Here is a 19,677-nt window from a genome sequence, read left to right on the forward strand (position 1 = left end):
ATGCATCTTCTTTGTGCATTAGATGGCCAACATCTTCTGTGCAGTGTTGGTACTGACCACCACTGCCATTGCCTCTCAGGCCGGAGTGGTGAGATTTTTGGGCCTTCTGTTGCCAGGGCCAGGTAGAGGATATCACAGTGTACCTCTAAAAGGCATTCCGGTGACTGAATTCTTCTTGGCTTTCGAGGTTCATGTCTTCACTGGAGCAGTCCTGGGCTGCAAGCATTGAGAATTGTGTCCGCGGCTGCAGTTTAGATATGGCACCCAGAGTGAGCAACTGTGAGGTAATGGTGTGGTGGGCGATTTACAGGCCGCCCGCCAGCAACACAACGTGTTTCCACTGGCTGCATAATTAATGAGGCAGGAAGCACACGCAAAAACCCGCCTTGCAGCTGGCGGGAAAAATGTATTTTTTCATGCCCACCCTCTGCGTTTTGTGCAATTTAGGGAAAATTCCAACAGTGAATGCAGACAGATTATATGACAGTAAGAGAAATTGCCACTGAGTCTGAGCCTGTCCTTATATTACCATCCACAGAGTGGAGTGCACAACCGAGCTTTCGGTGGGGAGCTCAGCTCTTTGACTGTTCTTTGCAGGGTTAGCATTATAGTGATATTGCTGACATTTCCGTTTCTTCGCACAGTATCTTGTTTCAGCATCACTGCATGTAAGGTGAAAGCCTTTTTTTAAAAATGGCCAGGCTGGAGCAGCTAGAATTCATTGAAGTTGCTGGCAGCCTCAGGGTTAACTCTCTCAGTGTAAGAGAATGACATACAACAGTGTAATTTTTAGAAAATACCAAATGTAATGAATCTGCACTGAAGAATTACCCAAGGACAATGTTCCAACATTTAGCTCAGATGTTTGTCAGTTCATGCATTTTGCTCTTTGCATCAGATTGCACAGGTAAAATAGAATCAATGTTACTATTTTTCAGGTTTCTGAAAGGCACCCTCTCTAACAGTGCTCATACTCAGAGTTCCAATATCTCATGGTCCCATTTCAAATTGGAATGAATGCCTCACCCCCTCACCATTACCAATGGGGAAAAGGAAACAAAACGTCATTGGAAAGATCTATTTAAATTCAGATCTGAACAGGTTCCAGCTCTCTTTATGTAATCCTTTGGGTTGTTCCATATATTAAAGAAAGTCAATTGAATGCAGATGTAGCAACCAGACTGAGAACCCACAGAAAGACCTGAAGTTGACATTCTAAAATGGAAAGGAGGAAACCCTGGAGACTCCTAGCGGGAAGGAAACAGATGGGCCAGTATTTATCGGTTTAAGATACGAGTTATTAGGCACATGACATCAGAGAATATAAAGGTCAATTCAAGTCTTGCCTGAATCTTGTTGTTTGCCTGGGGACCTAAGAGATTGGAATTCCTGAGTACTACCATGTAAATGAATGATTTCTGTAATGTGAACGCAGAACTTAGGGGAAAACAACTAAAATCTGCTTTTCTTTTCCCAGTTGATTATGACCTGTGGCCAACTGAAGCCCCAACCAAGCCATTCAGTGCATCTCCTTTTGTTGAATATGACACTGAGGAAAAGGAAATTACTGAAGAGGAGAAAATAGGTATTCATTACATTGTCCCTATTATTCAGAACAAGATGATTGAGAGAATATCAGCTGGACACCTGTGGATGGAGTCTTTCAGCTGGAGTCAGGCACCACAGTACTCTAACGTTCTAAGTACCATAGGTGGAGTAGGAGCAGGGTGACCATCACAATGCTAAGAGCACAGGGTCCTCAGCTTCTCTTCCCTCACTTGTCCATTGGAGAGAAGGAATTGATCGAATGATTATGTGTGGCAATATCAGAAAGCTGAGCCATCCCAACCTCTCATTACAAGTGTGCTTTGATGAATCAAAAGACCTTTATCTTACACAAAAACAAAAATTGCAGGAAAAACTCAACAGGCCTGACAGCATCAGTGGAGAGAAAGACAGATTTAACGTTTCAAGTCCGTATGACTCTTCTTCAGAACTAAAGAGAGAAAAAATTAGGTGAAATATATACCGGTGAAGGGGGGTGGGACAGATGAAGCTGGATAGTAGGCCAGTGATAGATGGAGGCAAAGGAGAGATTGCTAAAGGTGTCATAAACAAAAAGTTGAAGGGGTGTGAATGGTGGTGATACTGGCTAAAGAAGGTGCTGATGGTGACATTAAGAGTAGAAAGCAGGATGAGCAAGTGACAGATGGCCCTCGTGGGGGTGGGGTGGGTGGAGGGGACAGTGTGGGAGAAAAGATCAAAACGGTCTAAAATGTGGGGATGAAACAATAAATGGAAATAAATTTTAAAAATAATAATAATAAAAATAGGTGGGAAAAAATATATAAAAATTTTAAAATAAATATTTCGAAAAAGGGGATCAACAAGAGGTGAGGACAGAGGAGAGAGTTCATGATCTGATGTTGTTGAACTCAGTGTTAAGTCCGGAAGGCTGTAAAGTGCCTAAACGGAAGATGAGGTGCTGTTCCTCCAGTTTGCCTTGAGCTTCACCTTTTTCTTAGTCCTTCCCTTTCGTCCAGTAGTTATCACTGAGAAACATGGCGCAGTTATAGAAAGATAGCTAGAGAATGGGAGAAAACTAATGAGAAATGAGATACTACAAACATTGTACATCTAATTAATTAGGGCAAAGATTCTCCAACTGAAGGTTGCAAAATAATGTAGAAATGCTTATATGAGCAGCCAGAGACAGGCTTGGGTGTGAGTCAACAGACGGGAGTGGAGTGTGGCTGCCACATGTGCAACAGAGAGTGGCCTGACTATTTCACAGAGGAGGGCAGCCTGCATGAAAGAATATTGAGAACAGCATGAAGATTGCTATATCTGTATGCAATCTGCAAGTAAAAAATATCTGTAAGGAAATGTCTGTTTACTTAAAAGTATTATCAAAACTCTGTTTACATGCAGCACTTCCATATTGTGAGTAATTTATTGTATTATTCATTTAGAATGGGGGTGTGATTACTTATTCATTTGAAAAGGGGTCCTTGAAGCAAAAACGTATGAGAACCACTGAATTAGGGCAATGAAAAGAAAAGAGGATTAAGTTCAACTTTGGCACGAAAACAAAACAGATGGCAGTAAATCAGATGCCATTATAAATCTGATTCCAGTGGAAAGGAAAATTGGAAGGGGTACAAATGGGCAGTCGCCTCACTACTACCCGTATATGAATTTCATCCCCGATTGAATGAGAACCATTATGAAATGCACACGAGATGTGATGTGATTCCGCAACTCTCCAAATATTACTCTCCAAAGGCAGAAGCAGAGCTGAAATTAAAGCATTCGTAGGAAGCAATCAACAATAAAGTCAAGCTGACGACAGGCATGAGCTCAAAGGAATATATTTATCATAATTTTGGCAGTTGGAGCCCTCTGCATTCTAGGATCTAGCTTATAAAGTACATTATTGAAATGGAAAATTTTGCACGTCTATGGGAGAAGAGGGAGGAGTGGGACTAATTCAATAGTTCTTCCTAAGTGTTGGCACAGACATGATGGGCTGAATAGCCATTTTCTGTGCTGTGAGAGACTATTTCTGAAATTTCTTGGTGAGTTACAGGCCTTCTTCATCTTGCTGTGCTCCATGTACTTCAGTTAATTCCATTCTTGGATGTCAAGTATTCAAATCTGATGTTTCTTTCTTCCTTTTACAGCTGAACCTACAGAAGTTCCAACTGAGTCGTATGGAGAGAATTATGATTATGGAATAGATGAAGACCTGGACGAATGTGTGTTTAAAACATTTTTTTTTCCCCTGGAAAAACAAAGAAAGTGCAGAGCTATGAAATGGAAACTTCTGTACTCATTAGTAGTTAGTCTAATGACACTGGATACAAGTCAAGTGTAACATTAACTCATTGTTGAGTGGACATAGTGTCTCCTTGAGATCAGAGCTTTCATCGGAGGGGTTAATCAAAATCTAAGAAAAAAAATAGCAGGAAGTGATTTTGCAAAAACAGTCTCATTTATAGTGTCTGAACATCAGCCAGCACTGCTATACAAGTTCCAGAAAACCTCCTACAGGATGAATCATCCTTTGTGTTCCAAAATCAGATACTTAAAAAAATAACATTATTGGTCTTTAACAGTTTGAGGGTAACCATCTTTTGATCAACAGAGGCAGTATTTCAAAGAAATTTAAGAGACATAGCCTCTACAGCTCGTTCCAGCTTCAAAGTCCTGCTTGATGTGTATATTTATTCTTGGTTCTCAGAAAATTAGTGGATACAGTATAAATATTTTAACTGAAACTAAATGTTTAGATTTTTAAATATTAAAACATAGGAAGTAGTTATAAAGAAGAGCCAGAACAACTGAGACATTTTCTACTGAAATAGAAATGGTTAAGAGAGATTTTTAAAAAGCTTTCCAAATTATGAACCGTTAGAGGGGCTAAACGGTGAAAGTTTGTTTTCATTGGTTAGAGAATCAGGAACAAAAGAGCATAGGCTGAGGATAATCACTGGAAGAATGGAGCATTCTCTCTCAAGAATTGAGACTGAGGCCATAACATGTGGGAGTATGATATCATAGATATGACTGAAACTTGGCTAAAAAGGCAGGAGTGGCAGCTCAACAATTCTGGCTATGGAGTATTCAGATGAGATAGAGAGGGGGATAGAAGAGGGGGGGTGTCACAATATTGATCAAGGAATCAATTATAGCAGTGAGGAGGGATGATATCCTGAAATGAGGCCATATGGGCAGAAGTAAAAATGCAAATGGGGTAAACATGCTGTTGGGTGTGTACTATAGGCCCCCAAACAGTCAGGGAGAGATAGAGGATCAAATACGTAATCAAATTTCAGAGAAGTGTAAGAATAATAGGGCAGTAATAGTAGGGGATTTTAAATATCCAAATATTAACTGGGATAGTTTTAGTGTGCAAAATAGAGAGGCAGCAAAATTCTTAAATTGCACCCAGGAGAATTTTTTTAGCCAGTACATAGAAAGCCCAACAAGGGAGGGAGCAGTTGCTGGACCTAATATTCGGAAATGAGCCTGGGCAAGTGGAAGGCATGTCAGTAGGGGGGCATTTTGGAGATAGTGACCATAACTCAGTTATATTTAGGATAGTTATGGAAAAGGATAAGGTTAGGCCAGGAATAAAAGTTCTAAACTGGGGAAAGACTAATTTTACTAAGATCAGATACCATTTGGCCCAAGTGGACTGGGAGCAGCTTCTTGCAGATAAAACTGTGATGCAGCAATGGGAGGCATTCAAGGAGGAAATAGCAAGAGTACAGGGCAAATATGTTCCTGTAAAGACAAAGGGGGACCAAGTCTGGAGACCCCTGGATGTCAAGGGACATAAAGGTTAGGATTAAGGAAAAAAGAGAAGCTTATGGGGTTTTTAAAGAATTTAAAGAGCAAGAGAATAACGAGGGAAAGTGTAAAGCCAATTAGGGACAATATATATAATCTGTTTGTAAAGCTGGAAGAAGTGGGTACAGTGCTCAATGACCACTTCACGTCGGTCTTCACAATGGAAAAGGACGACGCAGGTATAGACATCAGGGTGGAGGACTGTGAAATAATAGAGGAAATTAACATATAGACAGAGGAGGTACTAGTGGGCTTAGCGGCCTTAAAAGTAGATAAATCTGCAGGCCCAGATGAGATATAACCCAGACTACTGAGGGAGGCAAGGCAAGAGATATAAGGGGCCCAGGCAGTAATTTTCAAATCCTCTCTGGCCACAAGTGAGGAGCCAGAGGACTGGAGGACTGCTAACGTTGTCCCATTATTAAAAAAGGGAGGAAGGGATGGACCAGGAAATTATAGGCCAGTCAGTCTAATCTCAGTGGTGGGAAAGTTACTAGAAAGAATTCTGAGGGACAGAATTTATCTGCACTTAGAGAGACACGAATTAATCAGGGATAGTCATCATGGATTTGTTAAGGGAAGATCGTGTTTGACAAATCTGATCAAATTTTTGAGGAGGTAACCAGGACTGTTGATGAGGGTAATGCATTTGATGTGGTCCACATGGACTTTAGTAAGGCTTTTGATAAGGTCCCTCATGGCAGACTGGTCAAAAAAGTCAAAGCCCATGGGGTCCAATGCAAAGTGGCACATTGGATTCAAAATTGACTGAGAAGCAGGAAACAAAGGGTTAGTAGAGGGATGTCTTCGTGACTGGAAGTCCATTTCCAACAAGGTTCCACAGGGCTCAGTGCTGGGGCCCTTGCTGTTTCTGGTGTACATAAATGATTTGGACTTAAATGTAGTGGGTAAGATCAAGAAGTTCGCGGATGACGCAAATTGGTTGGGTGGTAAATAGTGAGGAGGATAACCGTAAACTGCAGGAGGATGTCAATGGACTGGTCAGGTGGGCAGAGCAGTGGCAAATGAAATTCAACCTGAAAAAGTGTGAGGTAATGTACTTGGGGAAGACTAACAAGGTAAGGGATTACACTCTGAATGGTAGGACCCTGGAAGGTGCTGAAGATCAGAGGGATCTTGATGTGCATATCCACAGATCCCTGAAGGTAGCAGAGCAGGTAAATAAGGTGGTTAAAAAGGGGTACTTGCCTTTATTAGCCGAGGAATAGAATACAAGGGCAGGAAGGTTATGCTGGAACTGTATAAAAATGCTGGTTAGGCCACAACATGAGTACTATGTGCAGTTCTGGTCACCACATTATAGGAAGGATGTGATTGCACTAGAGAGGCTGCAGAAGAGATTTACCAGGATGCTGCCTGGGCTGGAGTGTCTGAGCTATGAGGAAAGATTGGATAGGCTGAGGTTGTTTTCCTTGGAGCAGCGAAGGTTGAGAGGAGACCTGATAGTGGTCTATAAGATTATGAGGGAAACAGATAGGGTGGATCGGAAGGTACTTTTTCCATTAGTAGAAGGGTCAATAACTAGAGGGCATAGATTTAAGTTAAGAGGTACAAGACTAAGAGGGGAGTTGAGGAGAAATTTTTTCACCCAGAGGGTGGTGGGAGTCTGGAACTCACTGCATGAAAGGGTGGTTGAGTCAGAAACTCTTGTAATAATTAACAAGTATTTAGATATTCACTTGCATTACCATAGCCTCCAGGGCTATGGGCCAAACACTGGAAAATGGGATTAGTGTAGTCAGATCTTTGTTGACCAACATGGACATGATGGGCCAAATGGCCCCCTTCTGTGCTGTAAACAGCTATGATTCTAACATCATTTGAAAGGAATTGGTTAAATACTTGAAAAAGAAATGATAGAAGAGGGAAATGGGCTTCAGAGTGATCCAGTCTACTGGCACAGTTGTGAGGAGTCAAATGACCTCCTTTCTATGCTCTAAATTCTAAAACTCCATGAAAATAGGAATATATTGAAGTACTGTACAACTAAGGATTGAGTACTAAATTCAGAAGGAATGTCCAAATATAGCAACATTTCAAGAGAAAGATTTGTGTTGCGCATTTCACAACCTGTCCTTCCAAAGTGCTCTTAAGTACTTTTCAAGTTTAGTTACTGATGGCATTTAAGAAACATAATAACCAATTTGCACACAGCAAGCTCCCACAAATAACAATGAAATAATGACCAAACTGTCTGTTTCAGGTATTGGTTGAGAGATAAATGTTGGGCAGGACAACAGAAGAACATCCATGCTTTTCAATTTTGTGTCAGCATAGATTTTGTGCTCCAGCCTCTGGAGTGGGACATGAGCCCATAACCTTCTGATTCATAACAAACCAATCCTTTTGCTCCTGATGTTAACCACAGAGATGGTGGTATATTATAGTTCACTCAAGTAGTCCAGGTTGCTGTGGAAACTTGCACATTTTACATGCAGTTTGTAGTCTGGAGGTATGTATAGTTATGGTAGAGGCTCCAACGTCCTTTCCGCCACATGGCTGACCAAGAATCTCTCCTGCTGCTACTGCCTGTCATTGGTGTGTATTGGAAGTATTTGTAGGTTGATAGTCAATATATTTGGCCATGCTGTGAACACACCTTCCTTGGCCATGAAGTCCAGGGGTGGGACTTGAAATGGAGCTTCTGGCTCAGAGACAGGGACGTGACCCAGTGCACCACAAGAGCTCCTAATCACAGAGTAAGATCCCCTAATTAGCTACGAGGCTAACTGAGAAAAGGCTGATGTTCTCAACTAATTTGCTGGTTGAGGAAATCCCAAATAAAGTACCTGTTTGTCCACTGCTTATCCAAAGCAATGAGTTCTCATATTAGGATATTAGTATGTCATCATTCTCCTGTGAAATAGTGGAGTCTAATATAGCCCCACTGGGGAAATTCAAAGATTCTTACATTTGAAATACTCCATACTTAATTTCCAGTCTATCTTTTAATATAACTAATGTTGCCCTGGTTAAGTGTAATGTGGTTTCTTTTATTTAGCTGAGTAACAGCCATGATTTTTTTCCACAAACTTTGAAAATCAGCATGTGACAAATGGAAAGCGAAGGCCCCCTTTGAACCAAATTCTGCTTTTTGTTACAGATGGGTGGAGCAGACCAGAGAGAAAACCAAAGAAACCACATGATCCAACACTTGAGAAGGAGCTAGAGTTTGAGTTGGAGATTGAAGAAGTTGAACCAGATGAATACGGAGAGTGTAAGTAACCTCCTGTGTGTCTATCAGTTCTGACACTGCTTCAGTGACCATACGCACTATATACACTTCATAACATTGCAGTTGCACAGCTGATTGAAGACTGCCAAAGAAATCCCACTATCTGGACCAGCTCTTATTAATCTGCTAACTGAAAATGCTTCACCCTGATCTTCTCGTTGGATATACTTTACTACATGTCAATCAGATAAGTTCCAAAACAAAAACAGAATTACCTGGAAAAACTCAGCAGGTCTGGCAGCATCGGCGGAGAAGAAAAGAGTTGACGTTTCGAGTCCTCATGACCCTTCGACAGAACTTGAGTTCGAGTCCAAGAAAGAGTTGAAATATAAGCTGGTTTAAGGTGTTGGGGGGGGGGGGGCGGAGAGAGAGAGAGAGAGAAGTGGAGGGGGGGTGTGGTTGTAGGGACAAACAAGCAGTGATAGAAGCAGATCATCAAAAGATGTCAACAACAATAGAACAAAAGAACACATAGGTGTTAAAGTTGGTGATATTATCTAAACAAATGTGCTAATTAAGAATGGATGGTAGGGCACTCAAGGTATAGCTCTAGTGGGGATGGGGAGAGCATAAAAGATTTTAAGATATTTAAAAATAATGGAAATAGGTGGGAAAAGAAAAATCTATATAATTTATTGGAAAAAAAAGGAAGGGGGAAACAGAAAGGGGGTGGGGATGGGGGAGGGAGCTCACAACCTAAAGTTGTTGAATTCAATATTCAGTCCGGAAGGCTGTAAAGTGCCTAGTCGGAAGATGAGGTGTTGTTCCTCCAGTTTGCGATGGGCTTCACTGGAACAATGCAGCAAGCCAAGGACAGACATGTGGGCAAGAGAGCAGGGTGCAGTGTTAAAATGGCAAGCGACAGGGAGGTTTGGGTCATTCTTGCGGACAGACCGCAGGTGTTCTGCAAAGCGGTCGCCCAGTTTACGTTTGGTCTCTCCAATGTAGAGGAGACCACATTGGGAGCAACGAATGCAGTAGACTAAGTTGGGGGAAATGCAAGTGAAATGCTGCTTCACTTGAAAGGAGTGTTTGGTCCCTTGGACGGTGAGGAGAGAGGAAGTGAAGGGGCAGGTGTTCCATCTTTTGCGTGGGCAAGGGGTGGTGCCATAGGAGGGGGTTGAGGAGTAGGGGGTGATGGAGGAGTGGACCAGGGTGTCCCGGAGGGAGCGATCCCTACGGAATGCCGATAGTGGGGGTGAAGGGAAGATGTGTTTGGTGGTGGCATCATGCTGGAGTTGGCGGAAATGGCGGAGGATGATCCTTTGAATGCGGAGGCTGGTGGGGTGATAAGTGAGGACAAGGGGGACCCTATCATGTTTCTGGGAGGGAGGAGAAGGCGTGAGGGCGGATGCGCGGGAGATGGGCCGGACACGGTTGAGGGCCCTGTCAACGACCGTGGGTGGAAAACCTTGGTTAAGGAAGAAGGAGGACATGTCAGAGGAACTGTTTTTGAAGGTGGCATCATCGGAACAGATGCGACGGAGGCGAAGGAACTGAGAGAATGGGATGGAGTCCTTACAGGAAGCGGGGTGTGAGGAGCTGTAGTTGAGGTAGCTGTGGGAGTCGGTGGGTTTGTAATGGATATTGGTGGACAGTCTATCACCAGAGATTGAGACAGAGAGGTCAAGGAAGGGAAGGGAAGTGTCAGAGATGGACCACGTGAAAATGATGGAGGGGTGGAGACTGAAAGCAAAATTAATAAATTTTTCTAAGTCCCGACGAGAGCATGAAGCGGCACCGAAGTAATCATCGATGTACCAGAGAAAGAGTTGTGGAAGGGGGCCGGAGTAGGACTGGAACAAGGAATGTTCCACATACCCCATAAAGAGACAGGCATAGCTGGGGCCCATCCGGGTACCCATAGCCACACCTTTTATTTGGAGGAAGTGAGAGGAGTTGAAGGAGAAATTGTCCACTGTGAGAACAAGTTCAGCCAGATGGAGGAGAGTAGTGGTGGATGGGGATTGTTCGGGCCTCTGTTCGAGGAAGAAGCTAAGGGCCCTCAGACCATCCTGGTGGGGATGGAGGTGTAGAGGGATTGGACGTCCATGGTGAAGAGGAAGCGGTTGGGGCCAGGGAGCTGGAAATTGTTGATGTGACGTAAGGTGTCAGAGGAATCACGGATGTAGCTCACTCTGCTGAGCTGGGAAATTGGCACAATAGAATATAGCAATTTCGATACTGCAGTCAAAGAAGGACTAAAAGTAATGAGTTTACACACTGATCTTTCATATCTGACACCTGAATTCCTAGGATATGTTGATAAGATGAAAGTAGGATTGTGGTAAAGATCCTATACAAAATGAGTTTGCAGTCTTCCAATTGCCTTTGGCATTCACAATTCCAAAACAATGCAAAAAAGAACCACAAAATCAAAATTACTCAGCATCCTTACTCAATGGAAGTAGTTTTGATTTTGCTTGATAGCATGAAATGGATGATGGTCAATCAGCAGCTTATTCTACACATTTCCCAATTTTTATTTCCATAGAAGACAACAGGCTTCTAATTTGCTGTTGCCCACCTTGACATAAATACTGCAAGTGTGACAATGCAGCAAAAGCTTCCAGCAAACAGTAACCTTCAATGGAGCAGAGCCTTACAAGAGGTTATTTAATATAAATGATTTAAAAGTCATGGAGAATAAAGAATCTGGTTAACTAAGGAGAATGACTAAAATAAAAACTGAAAATTCTGAACATACAGTTGGTCAGTCAGCAACGGAAAGAGAAATAGCAAATTAATATTTTGGTGGGATCTTCCATCAGTACATCACACTGAAGGGTCTCCATCCAAATAGTGTTATTTTTCTTCCAGACGCTGAATCACCTGTTTTGCTTTTCCAACATTTTCTCTTTTTATTTTGGATTTTCAACCTTCAGTTGTCTGATTTCTATGAAGTGAACCTCTCCTAGTTTATTCGCACAGCAATTTTACTTTGCAGTTAGTAAACTGAAACATTCAGAACTGAATAGAGAGGTGTCCATTGCCTATAAGAAGAAAATGTAACACTCCTATTCTCAGTACAAATTGTAGAGCTATGAACAGCATTGAATGGAACTGGAGTATATCACCTTTGATCCAGCAGTGTAATCCTGGCTGTGACAAATATAGATTAATTCAGCATAAAATGGATTCTGTATTTTTCAGTGCAACCTAAAGAGCCTAAACCTGATGAAATATACGACTATGAAGATATATGGGAGGAATATCCTTGGAATGAAGATAACTGTATGTATTTTTTATGACAATGACGTATACTTTTGCTTTCTGCCTGTGTTATAATCATGAAACCCTTGTTTGTGCCAAATGTCATAGAAACATAGAATCTAGGAGCAGGAGTAGGCCATTTGGCCCTTTGAGCCTGCTCTGCCATTCATTATGATCATGGCTGATCATCCAACTCAATAGCCTGCTCCCACTTTCTCCCCATACTCTTTGATCCCTTTCGCCCCCAACAGCTATATCTAACTCCTTCTTGAAAACATACAATGTTTTGGTCTCAACTACTTTCTGTGGTAATGAATTCCACAAGCTCACCACTCTCTGGGTGAAGAAATTTCTCCTCATCTCAGTCCCAAATGGTCTACCCCATATCCTCAGACTGTGACCCCTGGTTCTGGACTCCCCCACCATCAGGAACTTCCTTCCTGCATCTACCCTGTCTAGTTCTGTTAGAATTTTATAGGTTTCTATGAAATCCCCCCTCATTCTTCTGAACTCCAGCGAACATAATCCTAATCGACTCAATCTCTCCTCATATGTCAGTCCCGCCATCCCAGGAATCAGTCGGGTAAACCTTCGCTGCATTCCCTCTATAGCAAGTACATTCTTCCTCAGATAAGAAGACTAAAACTGCACATAATATTCCAGGTGTGGTCTCACCAAAGCCCTGTACAATTGCAGCAAGACATCCCTGTTCCTGTACTCGAATCCTCTGGCTGTTAATGACAACATTTCATTTCATTTTCCTAACCTCAGCATTTTCAAACACTCTGACAACATTGATGATCTTTCTGATTTCTTCAATTCTCAGTAAAAGTCAAATACAAGGTGGTGACAACATGATTACTGCCTGTTACTGCTCCCATACACCAGCCATTAAAGCCAACAAAGATGCTTCTGCCTGTGCTGCGTTTCACCATAAACTCAAATCAAAATCATTAATTTCTTACATGGTTAAATGCTGACATGGAGTCATATCTAGTTCAGTCCCTCTGTTGGCTTTAAACTCCTCTGATTGGCTTCTGAAATAGTCAATCTCAGATATTTCATTCAATATCTTGAAGGTATGCTGAAACAAAAGCCATTGGAGAACTGCATCGCTCAAAACTAAATTAGATCAACATGTATTCACAGGCTATCAACTGCATGGAATATTTCTCCATATAAATAGATATGCCAATGCAATAAATTTCAAAGACAGCTTTCAGTCTGTCTGTCTGTACCTGAAATGTCAAATTAGTCAAGAACCAGGAATTCAGGTGCGCCACAGGTATATACTTGGTTAGTCGCTCCCATAAGTGATCTTGTCAATTGCTTCCTATTTTGTGCCATATGGTAGCAAGATCTGGAAGTGCAACAATGAAGGTCTCTTGTGATATGGATTGGATCCTGTATCTCGTTACACGTGTTGCTCTGATTTTCCTGGAGGTTGACCAAGAGGCATAAGGAACAATACCATTGTTTGGTTCATAAATTGCTCTAATCCTCCACTATAGGTAAAACAGATACAACACCAATCCCAATGAGAGACATTTAATAGTCAGTAGAAAAATTCTGTTTGTGTTCTACTACAAAAATAAAACAAAAGACATTAGCTCGTTTTGGTGAAGTGCCTATCTCAATTTAAAGGTATAATTTCTCCAGACACCAGTTTACTCCCTTTGTAGCATTTTATATCTTGATTCTCATTTAATGCATTTATTTCGAATTTTAAAAACCATCCTCTATGGCAACAGAAGTTTTTCAGAACCAAGCTACTGCAGAGTATCTATCTGGATAATCAAACACTACCGATGAATTACCTCCCCATTGTTTGGGTCTCAGGGAAGCAACATCCCAATTCCTTTATCCATAAAGTATCTGGCTGCCTTGAGAATCCACACTCTTTTAGGCAAGGTTTACTAAAGAAAACACATCTTAACATAGCTAAGGTCAAGACCTTACATGGAAAAAGTGACCAAAAGATTCAAAATTGTGACAAAGACATCTGAGCAGAAAGGTGTCCAGAAATATTGCCAAGGCATAACATAGCTGAAGTGTCCCTTTTGCATCTGAGACTGTAATATAGTTTCCAGATGATTGTAGAAACAGCTAACGGTAACCAAGGTACTGGTCTTGTTTATTTACTATGGCCAGTATAAAGAAATCAAGAAATTACTGAACAAAGGCAAAACTATGAAAGTCCCCAACAGGACAGAGGAGAAGGGAGCAGGCTAGTCTTATGCACAATCCAGATGCTGCACCAATGCAGCACTGATGGAGGTCTAGCCACACGCCTACCCATTTGGACAAACGAGGTGTGTGGCTTTCAACAATCAATGGGGAGTTAAAAGAAAAATAACTCCCCAGTCCAACATAAAATGAGTTCGCATTATGAATAGTAACAGACAAATATCTTGGAACAATAGTGTAATCTTGAACAATAATGGAATTATGGACAGGGAGTGTGGTGGCGAGAGGGATAGTGCAGTGAAGAGAAGAAGGTCTGCATGCTTTGTCCAGAGGAACATTTACACTGAATTCCAAATGCATCTTCTGTAAGGTGCTCTTCTCATAACGCTTTCTCACATCAATTCCTTGCAATATTTCCAACTTCAGTGAATGCAATGGCATTATTTCAATCCCATATCACTGCAAATTTTGCACCATTAAGCACTGTCACTGTTAAAACCAAAGTTAGTGCCTTATTTTAATCAGCACTATAGTATGACTTCCTATTACATTAAAGAAACAACCCCTTCATAATGTAAAAATTTCTTAAATTAAGAAACCTAAGTAAAGCATCAAAGCCTCAGGACTAACACTTCTTGATTGACCTCTTTCCCACTCTTGATTACATCAACCTTAGGTTTCAAAATATTGCAACAGGAGAAAATTACTGTAGCACTGAGAAATCCTCCTGGTTTAAGGATCTGAGAAAGAACGAGTTAGTCTGGGAAACGATGCAATAAGTTTTGTTTCGATGCAATGAATATGGGGTGCGAATGAAGAGAGAATGGAAGGAGGAGGAACATTCATTATGATCTATTTGAGGTTAAACCAGAAAAATAGAATGGAAGCATCGTAGTGTATCAATAAAATGACAGACAATAAGGTTAAGAAACAGAGGGTAATTAAAGTCTGGAAGTGACATAAGGATAGCCCGATAGATAACAAGCTTTTTCTTCTATGCAAGAGTCTGAGACAGGTGGAAGAAGATTCATCCCATATATGGGGGCAGTATATAAGTTTTGCACAAATTTTTATAGAGAGCTCTACTTTACAGAAGGGGAGGAGAAGTATGACATGGGCCTGAAACACACTGGCTTACCAATTAATGGGCAGCTAGCATGAAACGCGTACTGAGAAAGGCTCAGTGCTTCTGGAGAGCAGCAGGAAGGTGGTGGGTGCTGAGAAAAGTGAGGCTGCAGGTAGGCGCTTTTAACGTGCTCTCGGAAGGCAGTTAGTTGCTGCGGAGCTGCCTCAGGGAGCTGCAGACCTGTCCAAATTAAATTAGAAGAAAAAAGATTCAGCAAACAGTGTCTATGCAGCACATTCAAGCACCTGGCAGCAGGACTCAAAAAACCTCAGTTACCAGACATCGTTTTTAATTATATTTCACCCTGGACATTTCAGCCCGCCTTGGATCAAGGTTGTAGCAAAATTGCCCATCCGCCAACCATAAAAGTGATGGGCTACATAAAGTCGCTTTCGATTGACTTCTTAATGGACATAATTGCCCATTTAATTGTTGGCAGGCATGCTTCCAACTACTGTGCACGTCTGCCGAGCAAAATATCACGCGAATGCACGAAGACGTCGGGATACGTGCCAGACATTTTCTCGTGTGATTTCATGCTCTGTCAAACAACGTAAAATTCTGGCCATGAAGATGAAATGAGTTCTCGAGATGCAGCATTAGTATTAGAGGAGATATAGAAATTTCATTTGAATTCAGAGGGAGGAGTGAGCCAAGAATGTCTATATATAAAGAAGAACAGTGGTGGAACTACCAAAAGACAAAGGTGGTGGCTACCAACTGGACATGCCAGATCCAGCATGAAAGTATGTCTTCAAAGAACTGAACAAATCCAAATTTCCACTGTCCCATCAAGGGACATGAAGGAGATAAAGCTATTATGATTCAAGTCCATCACAGTGCAGACACAGTCATGGTTCAGTGCACTGAAAGAGGGCGATGAATTCAGAGTGCAAAGATAAGCAACAGATTATAGTAGAAAAAAATGAATGGTCAAGATCACAGGTATAGAGAAGGAGCAGACTGGAAGAGAGGACAAAGCTGTGCAGAATCACTAAGTTGTGTTTAAAAAAATAAGATGATGATTACTTGCAGCATACATAGAACTATCTGAAAGAATCTTCAACGAGCCTGAAAATAGCATTGTTGGGTAACTGCATGATGGTAACTTTTTAAGAATTATACAGTAACAGATCTTGTCAAAGGCTTTAGAGATGATGACAAAGCATCACTCAAGAGCTCAAGAGCAGAGTTCCATAGTTCATGGGCTAGACTATAAGACCACCAATGGATGGCCATGAGGAAAGTTTTACCAGAAATCATGAACCTACATGAACAAGGATAACTTCAAATTAACAACAATTTCTATGACTTTAGAAAGAACTTTATGTAAGCATAAAGGAATCAGATTACTTTGGGACAAGGTGATGATAAGTAAATTTCCAAGAAATAAATAAGTAAGACTGAATGAGTAGAAAAAGGCAAGGGCTGCAGGTACAGAGCTTCAGCCTAACAGGTGACATGTCATCCAGACTAGAAGTCTTATTACAGACCAGAAAGTTAGGGATCTGATACAGGGCAACTAGGGATGGTCAATAAATGCTGGCCTAGCCAGCAAAGCCCACATCCCCTGAATGAATTTTTTAAAATGACAAACATAAAAAATTGATAGAGCAATGTGGAGCAGTAGAGAACGGTTCTTGCCCAGATCATCAAATGTAGAGTTAGAAAGGAAAAATAAGTCAGAAATGTCAGCTTCCTTTTCAAGGGGGCTGACAACTGAACCAAAAGAATTAATGAGGATAGAAAGGAGAACTCATGTCTGTCAATGGACTTACTTTAGCAGTGATTGGATTTACAGACTTTATTAGCAGAGATAGAGTGCACGCCAATGACAATAAGCAGCCTTCTAAATCACAGCTCAGATGTGGGAATTTATTGCTCTAATGATGGCTTTTCTGAACTCTTCTTCCTAGAGTAATACCTTCAGTGACTCAGGTCAGAATCATTCCATCATCTTTGTTACAGTTTCACCCACTGACTCCATCAAGAGAACAGACACTGTGTATTGGACATTGAATACCTAGAGGGTTAAATGTGCTATAATTTGAATACCCATAATAAAGGAGTCCACAGCTGCTCCCACAGGTATGGGACTAAACCATACAGAATAGGGGATCCAAGATATGATCGTCGATCCAGCAAAATTTGGCACAGTACATTTGTCCTCAACACCGCTCAGCTTGAGAGGAGAGATATTAGTTAGGATTTCCATTCCTGATCACTATTCATTCACACTATTCATGCTAGAAAGCATGTATGTGTGAATATCAAATGGGGGCAGAATCACACTATCCTGTGCTCACCTCCATCAAATTGGATGTCAACATTCATCTTCAAGGCTCAGAACCAAAGAATGGCTACCTCGGTGAAATTCTTCTGGGCCATAGGTGCCCACAGAACCACGCAAAATGCCAACAACTGTCATTGTCTTCAACAGGGAAGAAAATTGGAAAAGAAAGGTGTGTTGAGTACTCAGAGATTAAAGGTCTGGACGTGGAATTAGGGTTAGAATATGGACTAGACAGTTTCGGCTGAGGGTTACAATGTGGACTGATACTCACAATTCAAATGGTTATGAAAAGAACTGTACACTTGTATTCAGAGGATTAGGTGTGCGTAAGAAGAATGTAGTGACATATTGTTCTATATTTTGCAGTGAAACCAAAGAAACCTACTAAGAAGATTCCAGAAGAGATAGACCCAGATGGATATTTGCCACCATTGGGAAAAAGTGAGTGAAATTTTTTTAAGGAATTGATTGTTTTGACTTGATTGTTAGTGTTTCTCCCTGCTCATTTTTCAGTTCAAATTGTTCTCTATTCAGTTCAGTGGTACAGTCTGGCTACACTCACTGTTGGTCTAGCCAGAAGATGTGTTTAAATTTCTTAAACAGTGTCAAGAGGGTTGAATGGAGTGAAATCAGGAAGCTTTTTTTTTTAATATAGAAGATAATTGTGATAACCTGCAACTCGTTTCTCCAAAAGGCTGTGGATCCTGGGACAATAAAAATTTTAAAACTTAGACTTTTTGAAACTCAGCCAAATGTTCATAGTGGGCTCAGCTGTAATAACAGCCCTTGGGAAATGTCAACAATGAACGCTATTGAAACTGCAGGGATGGATGTTAATAGTTTTTTCTAAACTACATCAGATCACCTATCAATCAAAGTAGTCCAGCAGCATGTGCTTTTTTTACTCTAATTGATAGATGCAGCCCAGTTTTTTTGTTTGTAAAGGGCTGGGGTTTTAAATAACTTCAGATTAAACAGACCTTATCCACCCTTCAAGAGTGTTTATGTCTCCTTCATAAATTCATGACTCCTACACTGTAGGATAAGGCTCTTGGAACAGCAAAAATGGTGCCTGTTTAAATTGAGCACTATTTTCAAATGGTCCTGCTGAGTTCAGTTTCCCTGCCTGTATGATTCACACCCCGTGCCCTTCTACCAGCAAAAATGCTATTGGCTGGAAATGGTCCTGGGACTTCCGCATCCGGGTCCCGTCTGCCATCTTCAAAGGTCTCCGGAGTTGTCCTAACTCTGTAAAATCTGGTCTGCAGACTGACTCTCTAGTCAGCTGTTAGAAATTCTGCAGGATTCGACACCTATAGCATTTAATCTCAGTTAATAAAGTAGTGCAGACACAAACTGTTATATTTAATTGATTGCTCTTATAACATTTCCAGAAGAAAACCCTACCATGGAGTCATACTGTCTCCAGGTCAAGTCTAAGTCCCGGATCTGCACACCCTTTCTTTGAAGAATGCCATTGATGTGGTGTGTAAAGCAGCAGTCCAAATTTGCACAGTTCTTACATAACATGACTTGTATTCCCTCAGGCATTGTATGTTTATGATGACCTCTTCTAATTCTGATCAGATTTGGTCCATCAACGCCGTTATGGCATTAATCTCACCCAAAGTCAATATTTGTTGAGGTTTTAGAAACTGTTGTGCTATTGTTGGCACAAATGCCTACCTCTAAATTGAACTGCCACACCAGCAAATCTAAGCCAAAGTCAGACCAGGCCTAATACAGTACAGATGTACCTACAAGAAGTGCATGGATGTAATAACAGGGATTTTAACTCTTGCATTGATAAAGACTGGCCTGCGGTGGCAGAATTGTCCCACACTCCCCTTCACTGGGCCTGGTAGCTCCTGGATGCTGACTTAGTTGAGGGGCCAGGGTGGGGGCGGGGGTGGTTGCTGGTGGTCCTAGCAATAGAAAAATAAAATTCCAACCAGACAGTTCATATGCGTTTTGAACTAGTGTCAAAAAATTAACTTCAACTGAGAAAATGAAAACCCAACACACTTTAGATTACTGCAGTCTGCATAGGGTTAACCATTTGAAGGCTTTAAATTTTGTGTAGCTGAACATTATCCCCTTCCTGCATTTATATAAATTATACTTGTTTTCTTTCATACAAATAGGCACATAACATGGCGCAATGGTAGCATCCCTACCTCTGGGTTCAACTGGGTTCAAGTCCCACTCCAGAACTTGATGGCCACGGAATGTGCATTCATAATGTGG

General features: G+C 41.3%; 1 protein-coding gene across 1 annotated transcript in view; it reads left to right on the forward strand.

The window, feature by feature from the left end:
• The window catches only part of aebp1b (AE binding protein 1b), a 67,591-nt gene that overhangs the window by 16,181 nt on the left and 31,733 nt on the right, over positions 1–19,677 (forward strand). Inside the window, exons 4-8 of the mRNA XM_041209461.1 lie at positions 1,478–1,585; positions 3,684–3,758; positions 8,480–8,593; positions 11,765–11,845; positions 17,797–17,871. Of these exons, the coding sequence (XP_041065395.1) occupies positions 1,478–1,585; positions 3,684–3,758; positions 8,480–8,593; positions 11,765–11,845; positions 17,797–17,871 (453 nt within the window). The remainder of the gene's footprint in view (positions 1–1,477; positions 1,586–3,683; positions 3,759–8,479; positions 8,594–11,764; positions 11,846–17,796; positions 17,872–19,677) is intronic.

The sequence above is a fragment of the Carcharodon carcharias genome, chromosome 17 (assembly GCF_017639515.1).
Source record: "Carcharodon carcharias isolate sCarCar2 chromosome 17, sCarCar2.pri, whole genome shotgun sequence".
Classification (NCBI taxonomy): domain Eukaryota; kingdom Metazoa; phylum Chordata; class Chondrichthyes; order Lamniformes; family Lamnidae; genus Carcharodon; species Carcharodon carcharias.